A 17,762-nucleotide genomic window follows, 5' to 3' on the forward strand; every position below is an offset into this window, starting at 1 on the left:
AAGAAGTTGCGCAACACTGTTCCCATAGCAGGACGTTTTTTAAATACATTATATAAATCCATGCATGGAGTAGATGCATTCAAATGCATTGGGGAAAAAAAAGACTTCCAGTATTTTCTTCTTCTTGTGATCTGTGTCGACTCGTCTGGCAGATAAAGGAGCCTTTCCTGCTGCTCCTCCTCACGCTGATCTTCGGGGACTTTTCACGGCCTGTTTTCATCGCACGTTTCCAGATGATGCAAATCCCATTGTATTCCTCAAGGACTCCTAAACTGCTTCTTATCAGCGTTGACGTCTATTTTTTTTTCTTCGCTTTTGTCTTTTTGTCTCCTTTTCCTCTCTGTGTTCCAAATGGAACAGGTTAGCTATTTGCAACAACCCAACAACAGCCTTTGGTATGGAGGAATTTGTGTTCAAAGGGCTTGAAAAGTGGGTTCATCTAATGCAGAGTGTTTCTCTCATGCATGTTATTACTAAAACCTGCATGCTATCATGATGGCTAGGCCTAAGTGGGATTTCTGGGAAGTTGGGTGTCTGGAAATGAAATCTAATTCCACCTAATCAAATGTTAAAAAGCACAAAATCACATTGCTATTTAGATTTGGGACATACCTTGGCATTTTCCTAATGAGACATCCACTGTTTCTTGTATAGAAATATAAATAAAAACAACTATTAATGAGCGTTTTTGCTAATCCTCATCTCTTCACAGAGTTTATTTGAGGAACACTGAAGGCAAACCGACCTCAGAATCCCTCTCCCTTTAGCCATGAGGACAAAGGGTCATAGCCCCCAGACATGAGTTTCCTTTGGTCAGAATGTTTTCCCAAAGGGTGAAGTTACAATTGAACCACAAAGCTAATCCATAGCTGCTAGCGTAGTATTGGTAGGAGCCAGACCACACAGCAGTTGAGGTCAGGAGGGTTGTCGACCTTTTTTCGCTGCATTTCTCTTCCACAGACAGAGACACTCCCTAAAATCAACCACCGGGTTAATTCAACTTAACAAGACTAATGTGTGCTGGCTTGGATGTAGTGCGCTCTATCCGCTACTGGTTTTGTTCGCTGAAAAGTTTGTCCTAAATATGAAATGTGTTTATTACGGTATAATAAAGGGGCAGAACAAAACACCCTGACCTCGGACTCTAGGAAGTTTAAATGTTAATTTTTTCAAAATGTTATGACATTTTAAAATCTAATCAAAATGATGAGCGGCAGAGGAACTGATGATGAAAATACATTTAAAAAAAACAATACCACTAATACAGTATGTCACAGCAAAAACATGTCATGTCGTGTATCAACAAAATTATAATCATATGTTTTTTATCCTTAAAGGTTGAGCAGTATAAAGAAAAAAAACCTGTTTCCCCTAAATAAGTTGTAAAAAGCCTTCTAACATACACAGAATCAAATTTAATGGACAAACTACTTGAAGGCACACGCTCCTTCCTGACGCAGGCTCAGCCCTTTTAAGTTCTCTTCTAAGTCAGAGTTTTATATGAATGAATCTCCGGCTGCCAACGGATCTCGGAGGTGACAAATCTGACAAACCACATGCTGTAACCTGCCTTTTCCGCACGTATTTCCGGGGAAATGTGCATTTAGAAGAATGACTGTACATCAGATTTAGAAGAAAAAAATGTATCATAAAGTTGACTGCTTTAGCTTAGGTTATGACTACGTTTTGCAGATCGCAATAAATTCAAGTTTAAAACACTGTTATACTGTACTCTCGAAAATGACCGCCATCCTGGCTGTTTTTCAGCCTTGTTAATTTCACTCAGGCTGAAATGTAATTGCTGGGAGGGGGGAAACATATCGCTCTGTGGAAGTAATCTCACTGTATGCTCAATTTGTGTGTTTACACAGAAGTAAGGGCTTGACTGGGTTTAACAGGATATTTTATATGGAGCGGTTTATCTCTCCAGCACAGGAAAATAGTAAATAGACCGTGCTGATTGTGTTACACTTGAACCTGCTTCTGCTTCTGTTGCTTGCTGGGAGTTTTTCCTCAATCGAGCCTTGGGTCTATGGGCAGTTCGTACACAATATGACTATATTGTGAACGGACTGTGAAGCCCACCAATTTCCATAAGATGTGTTTGTTTGTTGGTTTTCATTTAATGATTAATGTGACATGTCTTTAAAAAAAATAGAATGCTCCGTGGAGCTTACTTATTTCGGTCCTGTGTAGCCTACTCTGTGCATCCTAAGGCAACACTTCCTGCTATTGTCCGTCAGACACAAGCGTCTATGCAATCTGTCACTCTCTCTTTCTGCGTCTTTCCAACACACACACACACACACACGCACCAACACACACGCACCCACACACACACACACACACACACACACACACACACACACACACACACACACACACACACCCTCCACAACCCCCTCCCTCCCTGCCAAAGCTTCTGGTGCAGGGGCAGCAGCACTGACAAAATGTTACAGGGGGCTGATAGGACAGAGCAACTGTGTCTTCTCTGAAAGAAAAAAAAGAATTAGGGGGAGTGATTAAGTGAGAGAGAGAAAAATAGAGCGAGAGAGAGAGAGATAGCTGAGCTCACATGAGAGGAAGTGAAAGACACACAGAAAAAGTCAGAGGGAGCCCGTTGTGTTGAGCAGTTGACTGTGACTCCCTCTCTGTCAGTGCACACAGCTCCAGCGCTGCAACACCACTCCCCTGTCAAAAGCCGGATCTATCTTCACCCCACCAGCTTCTTATTAGCCCGTACGACTGCTGCCTCTGTGATTGAGTGGAGCACCAAAAGACCTCTCGCTGGATGTCAGCACCCAAAACCGGTAGGAGATCCTGCAGTTTGTAAAATAATATATCTGTGAAAGAATGTGTAACAGCTGTGTTTAACACCGGGGAAAGTGTGTCATTCTATTATCTATTGTACTGAAGAGAGGATTTCAGTTGTTCTGGCACTTTTGCAGACGTGTATGGAATGACATGCAGATCTCTTCTGGTTGCTTTAATCTCAACTTTTTTTTGCCGGCATATGGTCAGCTTTGGTTGGCTTCAGCTGTGAGAAGACTGTGTTTTGTTCAGGAATCAGTGTAGTGACTATACCCTTTTACATTGACATCACTGCTGCAAATCCTTCAACTCCATAGTGTTGTAAAATGTATATAAAAAAGAACACTGTGCCAAAAAACAGGAAAACAATAAGTTCACATCATTGTATATATTTTTTCTTCTGTTTGTTTGGTTTTGGAAGTGTTGTTTCTCAGGACGGGGAAGGGAGGGAAATTGGAAACAGACCCGTCCACCCCTGGAGAGCTGGTCTGTCCACGAAAACTATTAGAGTGCAAAGGAATGAGGAGACACACATAAACAGTCCCTCACTGCAAAGCTGAGGGAGACACGCACAGAGACACGGGGAGGAGAGACAGAATTAGTTCAGAAAAAGGCAGGAAAGCCGCTCAATTGACTTAAAGTTGCTGTCACAACACCGGCTATCCAGTACTGGATGACTATACTTTAAAGCAAAGCTAACTACAAGCAAGGAGCAAGAATTGAAAAAGAAAGTGGACATGCTAGCATTCACAAATCTTGCTTGTGTATCCATACATTTTTTGCCCATTAACAAATCTTTTTATTGGAATCTGTACATACCCTGTACAACAAATCCCCACTAACACATGCTTGAAACATTATCAATAGATTATAAATGATTAGAAAGCAGGAATAAAGTAAGAATAGTCCGCTATATGGCAGGTTTAGCTCTTCAACTCCTGCTTCCTTGTTTTTGTGCACTGTACATAAATCTTGCTGCATAAGATGAAATGCTGGCCTCAGCCTTTGCCTGCTCTCTTGTCCAAAACACTAAATTTTCTATCTATTTTTACTCTCCCGTGCTGCTGCACTTGTCCACGTGGTTTGTTGGGCTATAAATCAGACTAACTCGACTCTGTGTTCTCTCTGAAAATAATGGGGGTTTAATGATGACATTCATGGTTCATTTGACCTTGATCTTGTGGTGTTGAACACAAATTACTGTTTAAGGGAGTTAATCCTGATAAAAGTTTATTAAACTAAATATGGGCTCAAGGAATAGAAGAGATACCATCCAAACACATGTACATGGTGTTTTTATACATTCTTTCAGCATTTCAGCATACTCAACTATACTGCAGATGACTTGAACACTTATACTTAACGAGTACTTTTAATGTGTCTCCAAAAGCATATGCAAGTATAATTAATCTTATTTAAAATCGGCAAAATAATCAGTTGAACTAAAGCCTTCATAATGATGTCAAAGACATTTAAAGAAATAATTACTAATTGCTGACATTGTATAGACCAAATTATTAATCGATTACCGAGCAAAATAATTTTTAGTTTAATAGTAAAAGTAGTAATAGTAGTTTAATTGTGAGAACACATTGAAAACTGAACCCATATGTCAATTTTTTAGGGGAAAACAAAGAAAGCAGCCAAACTGTATAAATAGCTTGATGAACTTGACCGCCTATATTTATGTCACAATGATAAAGCATCCAGCTCTGGGTTTGTTTGGTTTTAAAAGGTCGAGGGCCATCGGGTTAAGAGGCCACAGTCAGCTGGAAGTGGCCCTCGGAGACACTCCCTGTCTCAGGGTCACTGAATCAGACTACATCTCTGTGAGGGAGCCACGTCACAGTGTCTAAATCAAGCCTAGTGAGGGCTAAGAGGGATTGGTTACAATGTTGTGTGTTTCAGTTTCAAAGAGGTGACCTCGTCCTGGTCCAGTATCTAAGAAGTCATTATTTTTCTTTAAATATGTTGCAGTCAAAATAACTTTAAAACGTTCTTTCTATCAAAGTGTCAAGTCCAGTCAAGACTCGGTGTTTGCAATTACCAGAATAACTTGGACTTGTAACTTTTCCATCTGCTGAATGACAGTAACTTGGCTGCACAGCAGGGCAACAGATACAGTTGGGCAATCCAACACAGATCACCTCTCATTACGTTCGCTGGTCTTAAGAGGGTTCTTCATCACAGCAGAAGCTTCCAACTGAAGTCAAGTGAGCACGCTGAAGGCATGAAGAGGAAACTCAAGATTAGTGCTTGATGTGTATGATACTAATAAGCACACAATAGTAAGTTTGCTTCCATCTCTTGCACACAAACAGGTGTTTCTTTGTGTTTAGATAACAAAAAGAATAGATTCAGTCATTTATTTGAGTACCACCCCCTTGTGGAAAATTATTCTTACTGCAATAATTTGATCTAAATTCAAATGCAAATGCCATTGGGAAGTTTAATTGGGAAGAAATGTCAGAAGATCTTGTCATGACAGAAGTGTTTTAATTAGAAACGTTTAGAAATTATTGCACAAGGATGGAAACCAATTTAAGCAGAAAAAAAAGTGAAGTGTTTTTTGCCCTTTCCACATCCACCTCTGTTCATATTATCACCCGTACCATGACTTAAATGACAGAAGGATTTTAAAAAAAAATATATTGCTTCTCTCACCCAACATAAATCCTTTATTTGTCCATGGCATGTCACAAACATTTTCAAAAGGGCACAAACTGTTCAGAACTGTGTGTTTTGACCTTTTTCAACACGTGCACATACAGGAATGTGAAGGCGGTGTAAAGCAACACTTTCCAGCATCACAGTCAGTTTCCAGAGAAGCGAGGCAAATGCTGAGCGCTATCTATCCCCTCTGTGGGTTGATTTTTACTTTGCTGTTGGGAATGGAAAGGCTTTAGTGGCTACCCACCGCTGCGAGCAGCCCCAGCGCCTTCTCGATCAAAGTTACCACACAGCTGCTAGCTAGAGCTTAGTGGGGCCTACCTGAACACGAGCAGGGAACTTCATTATACAAAGTTCAGTTGTGTGAAAACTAGAAACAACTTCACAACGCCACAGTCACCGTTTTACATTCGAAAAGGAACTTCTTTTATTTTACATGTCCAACAAGGCAATGATCTGTAGATTCTTGGTTTAGTTACATTTTTCCCTTATCTTTTCCTGTATATTAACCGGTTATTTATAGCAGCTTTTGGGCAGTGGAACTTGTGAAGTTATAGTGGCAAACATGTTTTGGTCACCACCAACTCCTATGGGATGGTTCCTTAGCAGCTAAATGTTCCATGCCATGTTCACTGGCTTGTGGCTAACTTTGTGTCTGCCTTTAGGGGCAGGGCAGGTAACAAACAGTGGATTCCCTGCTACCCGCAACAGGGTTGATGAGAGCAGTAAGACTGAATACTTGAAAAAGTTAAATAAGAGCCAGGGTATTATTCTTTTTGGGTCCAGCATTACAGGGGACTCCTTTCACATACTAATTTGATGTATTTTTAAAGGTGCTCCAAGGAACTTTCATTCTGTGTTAATTATTGCACCCCCTTTGGACGAAGCGTTAGTGTTTTTAATATGCCAGCTGTTGCTCCTGGGTGAGGAACCCACGACAAAGGCATTAAGAAAAACTATACAAAAAATTGCTTTCTTTGCACTGATGGTCTTGTTTGATGTTACATGTAATTTATGATCATCAGAGGAAAATCCCATCATATGTTAATTGGATACGGTTGACTTGACTTGACAAAGAAACCCAAAAAATAGCAATTATTAAGTAGTAAGAAAAGGGGAATTAAATGGACAAAAAAAGAGTCAAATAGACAGGTTTTATGTGGCTGTGTTGCATGTGTATCTGTGTGCATTTCTGAGGGTGCAGTCTACATGTCAGCGCATGTCTCTGCATGCATGTGTTTGTACATGTGTGTTTCTATAAGGTAGGATGACCCCCTGGATAGTAAAAAAACAAATTCTTGTTTGTGGACCTCCAGCCTCTACCCGTTACCAGGAAATATGCTCGACTGATAACTCATACACATTCCACGAGTGATAATAATGTACTGTGGCATTTCCGCCAGTGACTACTCCAATATTACGCATATTATCCACAGCAAAATATCAATATCAAAGACAATGATTAAAATTGAGTACCACATGCAACTAAAAAGCCACAGTTGGCCGTTTGTTTGCGTATGCAACATTGGGAGGCATCCCAATGTTGGCTTCTGCATGATAGTGCATCTTTATTATTTGCGCCTCAGCCTTTTACACTTTATAATCACTCTCTAACTCTCCGTATCTTTTCCTAGACTCCTTCCTTTTTTTCACTCTTTTTGGCAATCTGCCGTGCAACTGCTGCTCCCTCCATCACCGTATTGCCTGACTGCATTCCTCTCATTCCTACTGGCTTCCTGTAACTGGAAGAGGAGTGAGCCCTACTGGCCACAAAACTCCACCTTGGAGTACTACCCATGGATGCCATACGTGTATTTTCCCTTCTTCACCATTCTGGCTATCAGTATATAAAAAAATTAAATAATTTGAGGATAACTTTTACAGAAAATCACGTTCATACTCTCAAGTTGGGAATGTTTTTATAAGGGGATCTAAGGACTGTACTTCAATCTATAATCCCTTCAATAACAAACACAGAGAGGTAGGCGAGCACTCCTCCCCCCCCCCACACACACACACACACAAACAAACAAACAAACAAAGGACACACACTCAGCACAGCAGTGGCACTGCCCTTATGACAATACACAGTGTAGAAATAGTGTGAAGGCAAGCTACATAGTGATTCAGAAAATGTTGCAGTGAATTCAAGGTGGGAGACCCTTAAGCAGCAACTGTTTTCAACAAATGTCCCACACCAACCACTTGGGGAGTTTATGGGTGGGAACAGAGCTTCATTGTTGCCTTCCATCGGCATTGTTTAGGTTATGTTGCCCCAATCTGACCCAAGTTTTTAAAAACTTTTTTTAAGTAGCAGGTTTTAAAAAAAACGTAAGAACAGTTATCAAGTGCTCTCTTCAGGAATAGAAGAAGCTCTGTCTTAAGCATGTACTGTTCAAAATAGAAGATCTGCTATGAAATTCAATTTGCTTGTAGGCTACGTATCTCAAATTATTCAGGCCACAGTCAGCCCCATGACTGGGGGGTGGTTGTTAAATCCTGCCAAGGCACAGGGGAAAAGACATACTCTTGTTGAAATTAGACTGGGTGCTGTTGATAGCATTTTCTTAAACTCAGGCCAAAATGATCCCTTAGGTACACAATTTAACTGAACAACTGACTATTTCATAGAACCAGGGCCAGCCTAGGTCACATGAAATAAATGGCAGGCTCAGCCCACTGTCTTTTACAAGTCCCAGCTCAGCTCCATTGATCCAATGCTGTTGATTTTCTATTTTTTTTTGGCAGAGATTATATTTGGCCACAAGCAGGATGATGATGTGTGTGTGCATGTCTGAATTTGCATTTGTGTACCGTATGTGTGTGCATCCTAAATATAAATATAAAATACAAAACAGAACATATAGACATTAAACACAAATCTAGGTCTTGGAGTATAGAACATGTATAAAATGAATTTTTCAAGTTTTGAGGGCTTCACAAATATCTTGCACACACAGGATCCCAGGTTTTAAAGAGGGTGTAAGGAACTGTATTGTATTTCTAGCTTTAATTTCTCTTCTTGAAACCTCTTTTAATACAGTTAAAATGGTAGCAAGACTAGATTAATACTTTTTTGTAGAATCAATAATTTTTCTAATTTATTTATTAAAATTGTTCAATCGTTACATACAGTACAAATGTACTTCTTTTTGTGTCTTCTTTTTCGCTAATGTACATACAAACACATTTAACTGCCATAGGTATAAAGCGAAGATACACTTACATTTTTAATTGATTGAAATACTCATCTTGTTTCTTGGGAGCTGTTACTTTAAATTCTAAACAAGTTTGGACACCCACTTAAGATTAGTAATTTAAATAATATATACTGTATATATTTTCTTTTACAAAAATATAATAACAGGTCATGTTTAAAGAGACTGATTTTGTCGTCAGCATGTAGCTTGTAACATAACCCCCTTGTAGTCTGATAGCCTGTCTGGGGCTGAAAGCCATTCATACCACAAAGGATTGTGAAGAAGAAGAAAAAAACGAATTGTTACATGTTAAAATCCCTGCTCCAGCCTGCAGGGGCAGCCCTGAGTATAGCATGTATTCTTTAGAACACATACACACCTGCAGGGCTTACACTAAAAATTAATTATATCAAAGGGAATTAGACATGGTTTTACCATGATTTAAAACAAGGCTGAAAATACCCTAAAACGTAGGCCTACTCTGTTGGATCGAGGTGACATTGTTAATGAAAGTGTAAAAACGTCAAGGTCCACTGTTGGACAGGTATGCAAATATCACACACGCACGCACGCACGCACGCACACAGACACACACAGACACACACACACACACACACACACACACACACACACACACACACCATCCTTGCCCTGCTGAGTTCGGCAGATGGAGCCCTCACACCAGCAGCTCACACACGGAGGAGACTCCCAGCAGGTTTTATCAGCAGTCTCCCCGCCGACAGTCACACTCAGTGAGGAGGAGACAGACAAGTGGAAAGCAGCTCTAGGTGACGGAGCACAGTTTCTTCTCTTGCATAGTTACCGAAACATTTTTGGTGTGCTGAACTTCGCTTACCATAGGCTAGGCTGTACAGCGCTGACAGAGAGGCGTGCTGACGGCTGGAAAAAAACAAGCCAGATCCCTGAAACAATAACGAGTGCTTCGTGGGTGGAAAAAAAGAGCAAAGATGAAAAGGATAATCAATCGGACAAAGTTTTCAATTTTTTTCTGACATGCTACCGACTTGTCAGCCTCTGGTGTCGCATGAAATAGAAAAGTAAGCGTCTCGTTTGAACTTCAACTCCCTAAGGTATGCGATATTTACTTTTTAAAAGAGACTGTGAAGTAGCCCTGCACAGACGCGGTTAAAACTTGTGACTCGCTTTTTTAAATGTGAAGAACTCCACGTCAGCTCAAACACTTGAAGTAAAATAGGGTTATTTCCCCCCATTATGGTAAAAATGTTTACCATAAATACAGTGAAATCCTTCTGCTGGTTCACCTCCAAACAGGTGTAAAAGCTGACATTTTCAAATGGTATTCAATGTTTTTATTTAAAGAAACGCTGTATCCCGAGGTTGTTTACCAGTGTCAGATGCATGCAGCATGAATTACAGAACGTATTTAGATAGTTAATTATATACTTAACATGAGTATGTGTAACTCAAGGTGCCTTGGTAATTATCCTGACAGGCAACATGACTACTCTAAGGTGAGAGAAGGGGCAAAATAAATTGTGTAATTATGTCATTAAGGCCTCATTGTGAGCGCTATAGTGTATACTTTCCTACTGGATGTATTTCTACCCATAACGTCATTGAAAAGTTTGACTCATTCACCACTAAGCAACAAAAGTTTGGTTGTGTGATGGGGACCATGGGGTGGGCGGCTGTGTTTCGAATGTGTGTGTGTGCTGTATTATGACAGAAGTCGTAAAAAATTGCTAGATCCCAACCAAGCCCCTTCAGTACCTAGAAAATGAAAACACACACACACACACACACACACACACACACACACACATGCACAGCAGCCATGCATGGAATAATGTTCTCATGTGTCCAGGTTCCCTCTCTGGACTAGATGATGCGGTCATAGGGGATACAGTTACATTAGTTCATGCGGGCCATGCCAAAGGAATTGACACCACCTATACTCCTCCACCCACTGTCCGCTGCCTTTAAAATCTGTCCCTCGCTCCTGCAAGTTTTTCTCTAATCATCTTAGATGATCAGATCAGTATTGCTTTTTGCACAGGTGAACGCATGTTAACCTGGTGGCTTGCATGGTTGTATCTTGAGTGTGCAGTGCTGAATCCTGGCATATGCTTGTTTTAGCGTATATCACTGAATAAAGGCTTTGATCATTATAACCAGCCCCTTTATGCAACATGATGGGTGTCCTCTTGCTCACACTGTTGATCACAAAGGCTCATTTGCACCATGAGTTGTGACAGCCTATGGGTTTTGCTTTGTCATAGCAGGGCTCCAGAGTGCGCCTAATTTGGGCGCACATGCGCCCAAAAATCTGTGGAGTGCGACCAGATATTTCCACTGGTCGCACCAGTGCACCTGAAATTGATCACGTCATATTAAATGTAATATTGGGTGTTGTGCTGCACGATTCATCTAATTGCGATGTGAGCAGCTAGTGCAATTACATAACCGCAAAATTGGCTGCTGCGATTGCGATTCAATGTAGGATAAATGTGCGCGCGTGTGTCTATACGTTCCAACTGCTGCTCTCGTCTTTTTGGTAGCGCCCCTCTGACAGTGTGTGTGTGTGTGTGTGTGTGTGTGTGTGCGTGTGTGTGTGTGTGTCGGTGTGTGTCGGTGTGTGTGTGTATCTGCGCGCGCACCTACACGGCGTGCAAGACGGTTGCCGAGTCGACAGCAGAGTAAACAAACAAACATGGACGCCGACGCGCAGCAGCATCCACGCTGAACTGTGACGGAAAACAAAGGCATATAAAAGAGTTGCCTACCATGAACTGTCTTTGGGTTGAAAAAAAACTCCTTCAACTCAGTATCCGTCTACCTGTAGTCCAAAACAAATTAAAAAAATGCGCACAGCTGCTGCTGCAGACGGGCTCGGAGAGTCGGCACCGTGCGCATCAACAGTCATTCAAAGCAGCGGTAGTTATCATACAACCGAACGGTGTAGAAAGTCCTGTCAGTTAAAAATAGTTATCCAGTTTTCAAATCCATGTTAAAATCAGCAGGATATAGCATGTGATATAGAGCTAGTTAGCTTAAAAAAAAGTTGCTAACGGTGTCAAATGTGTTGTGTTCAGGTCACCTCGGTAATATAAATTTTAGGCAAAGGTAAATAAAAGGTCATCATGGTGTGTTCAAATGTAACAAAAAAAAAAAGTTTTTGGTTTTTGGAGAGAAATTTTAATAATACAGTTTTGGTGAAAAACTTGTTTTTTCAGCAATATAAAATAGATAGTAGCCTAACTATGGAATTATGACCTGTTTAACATCCTATCTTGAGCTCTGATCATCTTATGGGCAATTAAAGCAATAATACCAGTTATCTTTCAACAAAATAATAGAAAAGTATGGATAGTGGTATCGATAAAGACCCGGATCGATAAGGAGACTCGATAATGCTTATAGAGACTATTGTCTTTGGAGGAATGCATTTATTTTAATGGGGAAGTATTTTTTTTTTTATTACATTTTTTAACTATAATTTTTATTATTTTGAAAACAGTATAGGCCTAGTAGAAGCTTTATTTTTTATATTTTCACTGATTCTTAATATGTGCTTGTTTTAAATTGAGATCAGGTGTCGAAGCTGTCAATATTCTCAAATCTTCCTTGAAAACCAAGAAAGTAGAATCATAATAGCCTACCATTTATTATATTGCGTCGCAAATCGCAATATTGGCCACTATAATCGCATTTCTCCAATTCATGCAGCACTAATTTAGTGCACCCAAAATATATGCTGGTGCACCTAGATGAAAAAGTTAGGCGCACCGGTGCACCCAATGAAAAAAGTTAGTCTGGAGCCCTGCATAGCCTAAAACACTCAATAGGGCTCATGTGGCTGGAGGTTCAAGTGAAACCTTACCACAGTCATCTTGGAGGAAAGTCAGAACAAATATTCCCACTAACACAGTGGAAATCCTGCTTGGCTTTTCTGTCTGTGGTTTGTCTGCGTTCTTGTACATCAAGAAAGGTGTCAACATCATTAGCTTTTTTCCTGCTCACATTCTGGCCAAACTAGTTTAAGATGATGCTTGCAAATTCATATAATTCTTAATAGACAGTTACCATGCAATCTGGTTGCTGCCAGTCAGTGTTGTTTAGACGGGCTCTTAAGCTGTGACACTGGGTTTCACTTCACATTGTTTGAATAGTGGGTAGCCCTGCTAGACATGCAGTTGTGTAAGACAAATACAGTGAGATGATCATTTAAATTCCAGAGAGAGCATTCACCTCACCACACACTGTAGGGAAAGAGATGGAAAGGTGTGCTTTTTTTATTTTTTATTTTTAGGTTGCCTACGAAAACGTCACTTACATTTCCTCCAGGAAAATGCAAGTGATCCGAAAATTAGGAATCTGAAATGCTGGTTTTATTGCTTACAAAACGATTTAAATGATAGAAAATATTCAATAACCAAAACATTTTTGCCAATTAATTTGAATCTAATTGATTAAGCGCTAGATGGGACAACCATTGAGAATGTCTTTAATATCTTCAGTTCAATAAGTTGAACAAATAAGAACATCATTGGATTGTTTTTCCATGCTGCTTGGATGGGTGACCAATGAGGGAACTTCCACTTTGTGGATTAATCACTAATTTCCTTTGTGTTTGACCAGTGATTCAGCCTTAGTTGAGTAAACACGGATATAGAAGCTTGTTCGATTGTTGACCCCGGAAAGGCTTTTTTCTTTCTATAATAAGAGGCACATGAAAGATAAAGCCATATTTAGTGATCAGGTCATCCATCACGTATCCATTTTGGAGATACCTTTGTGCTGCCGGCTAGATGTGAAAGTGAATATCAACCTTTTCCCAGGACTGATAACCTTTAAAAGCCTCCAGTGTTTTCCCAGTGTGAGCCACGGCAGTGCACTGACAATAGGGACAGTGTTCTGGACCAGCCAGAGCACCAGATCACATTTCCTGTTCCTGATTTAAGATCAACTCAGCTGACTACTGATACACTCTGCTCCTCAACACACACAAAAAAACACACAGCAACAGGGCCATCGCTCTACTTGTGTATCATGCGAGCATGTGCTCAAAAGATGGATAGTATTAGGGAAATCAACAAAGTTCAAGCTGGGACAGTAACTTTGTACAAGCCAGCAGTAACAACAGGCTAGCACCAGAAGACAGTAACCTTATTCTTACTGACGGCGGGTCGTATTTGAAACAAAGAAGCCCTTCTGTGTACATAGCCTTCTAACCTATAGTGTGCGCAATCACAGACAGTTGTGTGCAGTGTGCTACAGATACATGGGCGGCTTCCAGTAGGAAGTTGACATGAGAACCTGTTCTCTCAGTCAAATCATCCTTTATGCCAAGCACTGGGTTTTTACATGTAAAAAAAAAACATTAAGTCAGTATTTCTGTGTGTGTTGTGCGTGGGTGTGTAAAGGCCACATTCCCCCAGGTAGCTTCTGGTGAGGGCAGAATCACAGAGCAGGGGTGGGTGTGTGTAGGTTGAGACCACAGACCTGTATCAGCCCCTGCTTAGCTGATCAGCGACTGTTTCGTTGGAAGGAAGTCAGCTGGCGTTCCAATCAGTTCAAACGGTGGCTCACGTCTCAATTTGCATAATTGAGGGCAATGTTGAGGTGACAATTTGTGTTTGGTATGTCTGGATGAGAGTGTGTGTATTAGCACTAATGCAATGTGTTGACGCGCTCTGTTATGAAAGACGAGCACCTGCCAGGTCGTGAAAGTGTCAGTGTCAATACTTTTAGCAGTAACACATATTGTGTGCGTCCTTGGGCGAGACAAGAGTTTTACTCTCATGCCAAATCTTATGACGCCAGCAGCCGTGGCCTAAATTAGCTCAGTTTGCCTCGTAGAAAAAATATGACCCTTTTGAAACCCACAGGAGAGAAAAAAAAGGAACCGATTTTAACAATTGTCAGTCTGTTTTGGTTGGGAGAAAAATGAAGCTGCAGAATCATACTAAAGAGCATGCTAGCTTGTGACGCTCTCATATACGCACAACTCTCCAGTGAGCTGGCTGGCAACCCCTCATATTTTTCCTTGTGTCGCCTCAGGGACACGGCATCAAGAGAAGTCTTATAACTTTATCTGACCTCTGAACCTTTAGATGAAGTGGGCGGCAGGGACAGCACAAAACAGCACTGATGAATATGACAGAGGGATAGAAGAAAGACCAAGCGCTGAAGGAAACTCGAATTTGCTTGTGCTATTCTCCCGTCGACAGTCAAGTTTAGGAATGTCCGACTTGTGTCGTGGCATAATGTGTTGTTCGGGCCTCGGGGTAAAAATCAAATGAGCTGTGTGCAGTTTGCTTTTACAAATGCAACTGGTGATTAGGACATACACTATAGGGCAGGTCCATGCATTTTTGGCATGACAAAGGTTTTTGACAAGGATTCCTCAAATATCGTTAAAATCTGAAGAAGGATGAGTTGATTTATGATCATTTGATGGACAGAAAAATGTCATCTGCTCATACATTGTGGTGAGCTATTGTAAACTCATTCTCTATCAACGCGTACTTGCAGTAGGGCTGACAAATAGATTCCTGAAGTTATTGACAGCTACTCATACACACGCCATTTACACATACAGAAGCATGTGTGGGCAATTGGGAAAGCTATTAATAAACGTATACGCACTAACACACATGCCGCGCACACTCACAAAAACAAGTGGTGTGTTGTGTGTGTGCTATTAATATGTTGGAGGAACAGCGTCGTGCAAACTCAATGCTATGAAACATGTGTGCACTTGCATGATTACATACAATAACACAAGTGTTAAGTGACAACAGGTGACACTAAAAATAAACCAGCACTGGTTACATATTACTGAAACCTGCACAAAGACCCACAGTGTTCCTCTAGAAGAAACAAATGGACACTATTAATACATTGGCACCGACGCGCGCCAGCACCGATGCATTGATACACGTGGACATGCACCCTCAACTGTCGTACAAGCAGATCCCACTTATGCAAACACAAAGACCTGCTGTGTACACTCAGAAGAAACAACTGCAAGCTATTAATATCTTGGCGCGCATTGGACGGATATACACACACACACACACACACACACACGTCTGGATGCACACATAAGGAGATTGATACTCCAGCTGCTCGGAAGCAGTGGGACAGAATGTCCCCAACAGCTGTGGATTCCTCTAAACGTAAGGACGGGGGAGGGATGGAGAAATGGACCAAGAGATAGGTGGTGGTAACCGCTAAAGGTGGACGGCATGGAGGAGTAGCTGACGTACAATTGCTATTGTTTGTGTGAGTGGGTCTACAGAGCTCTGTCTCAACCTGATTAAAAACATAATAAATTCACATTCAGCCCGTGTCTGTATGCTTGAGATCTTACTCGAAAACAAAGTCAGTATTATTTGTTTCTATTTTGAATCACATTTGGCCTCCGAAACTCCTACTCGTTTTGCTTTGTTGCTCATCTAACCCAGCGCCTGCCAGTGTTTATGTACAGTATACAAATAGTAACTAGCACTTAACCTGGTATATATATACTGCTGAAGAACATCTGTATCTCTCAAGCTGCAAAAATGAGCCACTGAAACCTTTCAACCAAAATAGCAGCTTCTTCTTGCCTAAATGAACCAAGAGGATGTTATGGTGCAGACTAACTTTAGAAACAGGAAGTCACTGTTTCTTCGTGTGTGTGTGTGTGTGTGTGTGTGTGTGTGTGTGTGTGTGTGTGTGTGTGTGTGTGTGTGTGTGTGTGTGTGTGTGTGAGTGTGTGTGTCAGGGTTTTCTGTTGCTGCAGAAGGCCCACAGAAAGAGGATGGTGGTTGTGAAACGAATATGCTATTACAGAAACCAGAAGTTTGTCTCCTGCCTATTTTTAGCGCCACAGCTCTCAAATGAGAGCCAGAGAAGCACGCACACAGATCTTATCTAGTATGCACTTCTCCTCATTCTCCCAGATTTTATCTCATAAATAGTTTTTTTTTTTAAAGTATGGTATCTTGGATTTTTTTAGAGCACAGTTGATGAATAGCAGCCGGCCATGGAGACCAATGCTGGCTATTAATACCTGTGCCATTGCATTATTTGTGAGTTGTGTGTTGAAAGAAGAGCGTACACACACTCTCGATAGGAAGCTTTTTTAACCTCTCAGGGTCAGGGTGGAAGAAACCTTAACTGTTTAGTTGGCTCTTTCAATGCATGATTTGGTGACCGAATTGATTTTGTGTCCACTCATTTAATGAGTCACACTTTAAATCTGCTTGAAGTCACAGCTGCACTGTGTCACAATTGAAACCAAGCCGAACATTCAGTGTCTGTGATGTTACTCCAGAAAGATACAGATAGAACATGTATTGGTTAGTCAATGTAGTAGACAATGTGTCTCTGGAAGGATATTTAATGTCACCAAGACGTTGGTAAGATTCAGATCTGTATGGTTGCTGTAGCCTGGTCTCCTCTGTATTCTATGGGTAAAAATAAAACCGCAGGTGTTTCTTATGAGAAGTAAGAGACTTCCTGATTATTTCCTTTCTCTCAGGGGTGCTGACTTGTTTGGTAATGTGTGTGTGTGTGTGTGTGTGTGTGTGTGTGTGTGTGTGTGTGTGTGTGTGTGTGTGTGCGTGCGTGCGTGTGTGTGTGTGTTTGTGCACAAGCTAGTTTGAGTCTTCACCACCACCAATACCTCTGTCCCACTGCTTCTTTCTGATTTCCCTTGAAAGCACACAGACATGCTTCTGGTAATACATACTGTTCTGTTTCCTGTTACATCTTTCACCAGTTTTTTTAAAACTGTACTTTACTGTCATGCAGGTTACGCAGGTATGAACCAATTGGTTGGAAATATTTCAGAGGATCACTGAGATTATGTTTAGTCTGACATGTAGTTTTGTTTGGTATGTCTTGAGTGGACAGGTAGGATTCCAATGACTCATGAGAAGAGTGCGGAGCAAGCAGTGTGCAAAATCATGTGTTTTACAGGAGTTATGTCATCTTGTGTTTCTCTAAGATGATATGTACGAATGAACACGTTAACACTTGTACAGCTCATCATATGGGGGGGGGGGGCATTCTGTATTTCTGCTTTTCTTAGCCTCAGTCATTCAGACA

General features: G+C 41.0%; 1 protein-coding gene across 1 annotated transcript in view; it reads left to right on the top strand.

The window, feature by feature from the left end:
- Positions 1 to 9,604: 9,604 nt before the first annotated feature.
- The window catches only part of LOC307248922 (histone deacetylase 7-like), a 36,555-nt gene continuing 28,397 nt past the window's right edge, over positions 9,605 to 17,762 (top strand). Inside the window, exon 1 of the mRNA XM_080025472.1 lies at positions 9,605 to 9,739. Within this exon, the coding sequence (XP_079881598.1) occupies position 9,739 (1 nt within the window). The 5' untranslated portion in view covers positions 9,605 to 9,738. The remainder of the gene's footprint in view (positions 9,740 to 17,762) is intronic.

This window comes from Ammodytes marinus (genome assembly GCF_949987685.1).
Source record: "Ammodytes marinus genome assembly, chromosome: 4".
Lineage (NCBI taxonomy): Eukaryota > Metazoa > Chordata > Actinopteri > Uranoscopiformes > Ammodytidae > Ammodytes > Ammodytes marinus.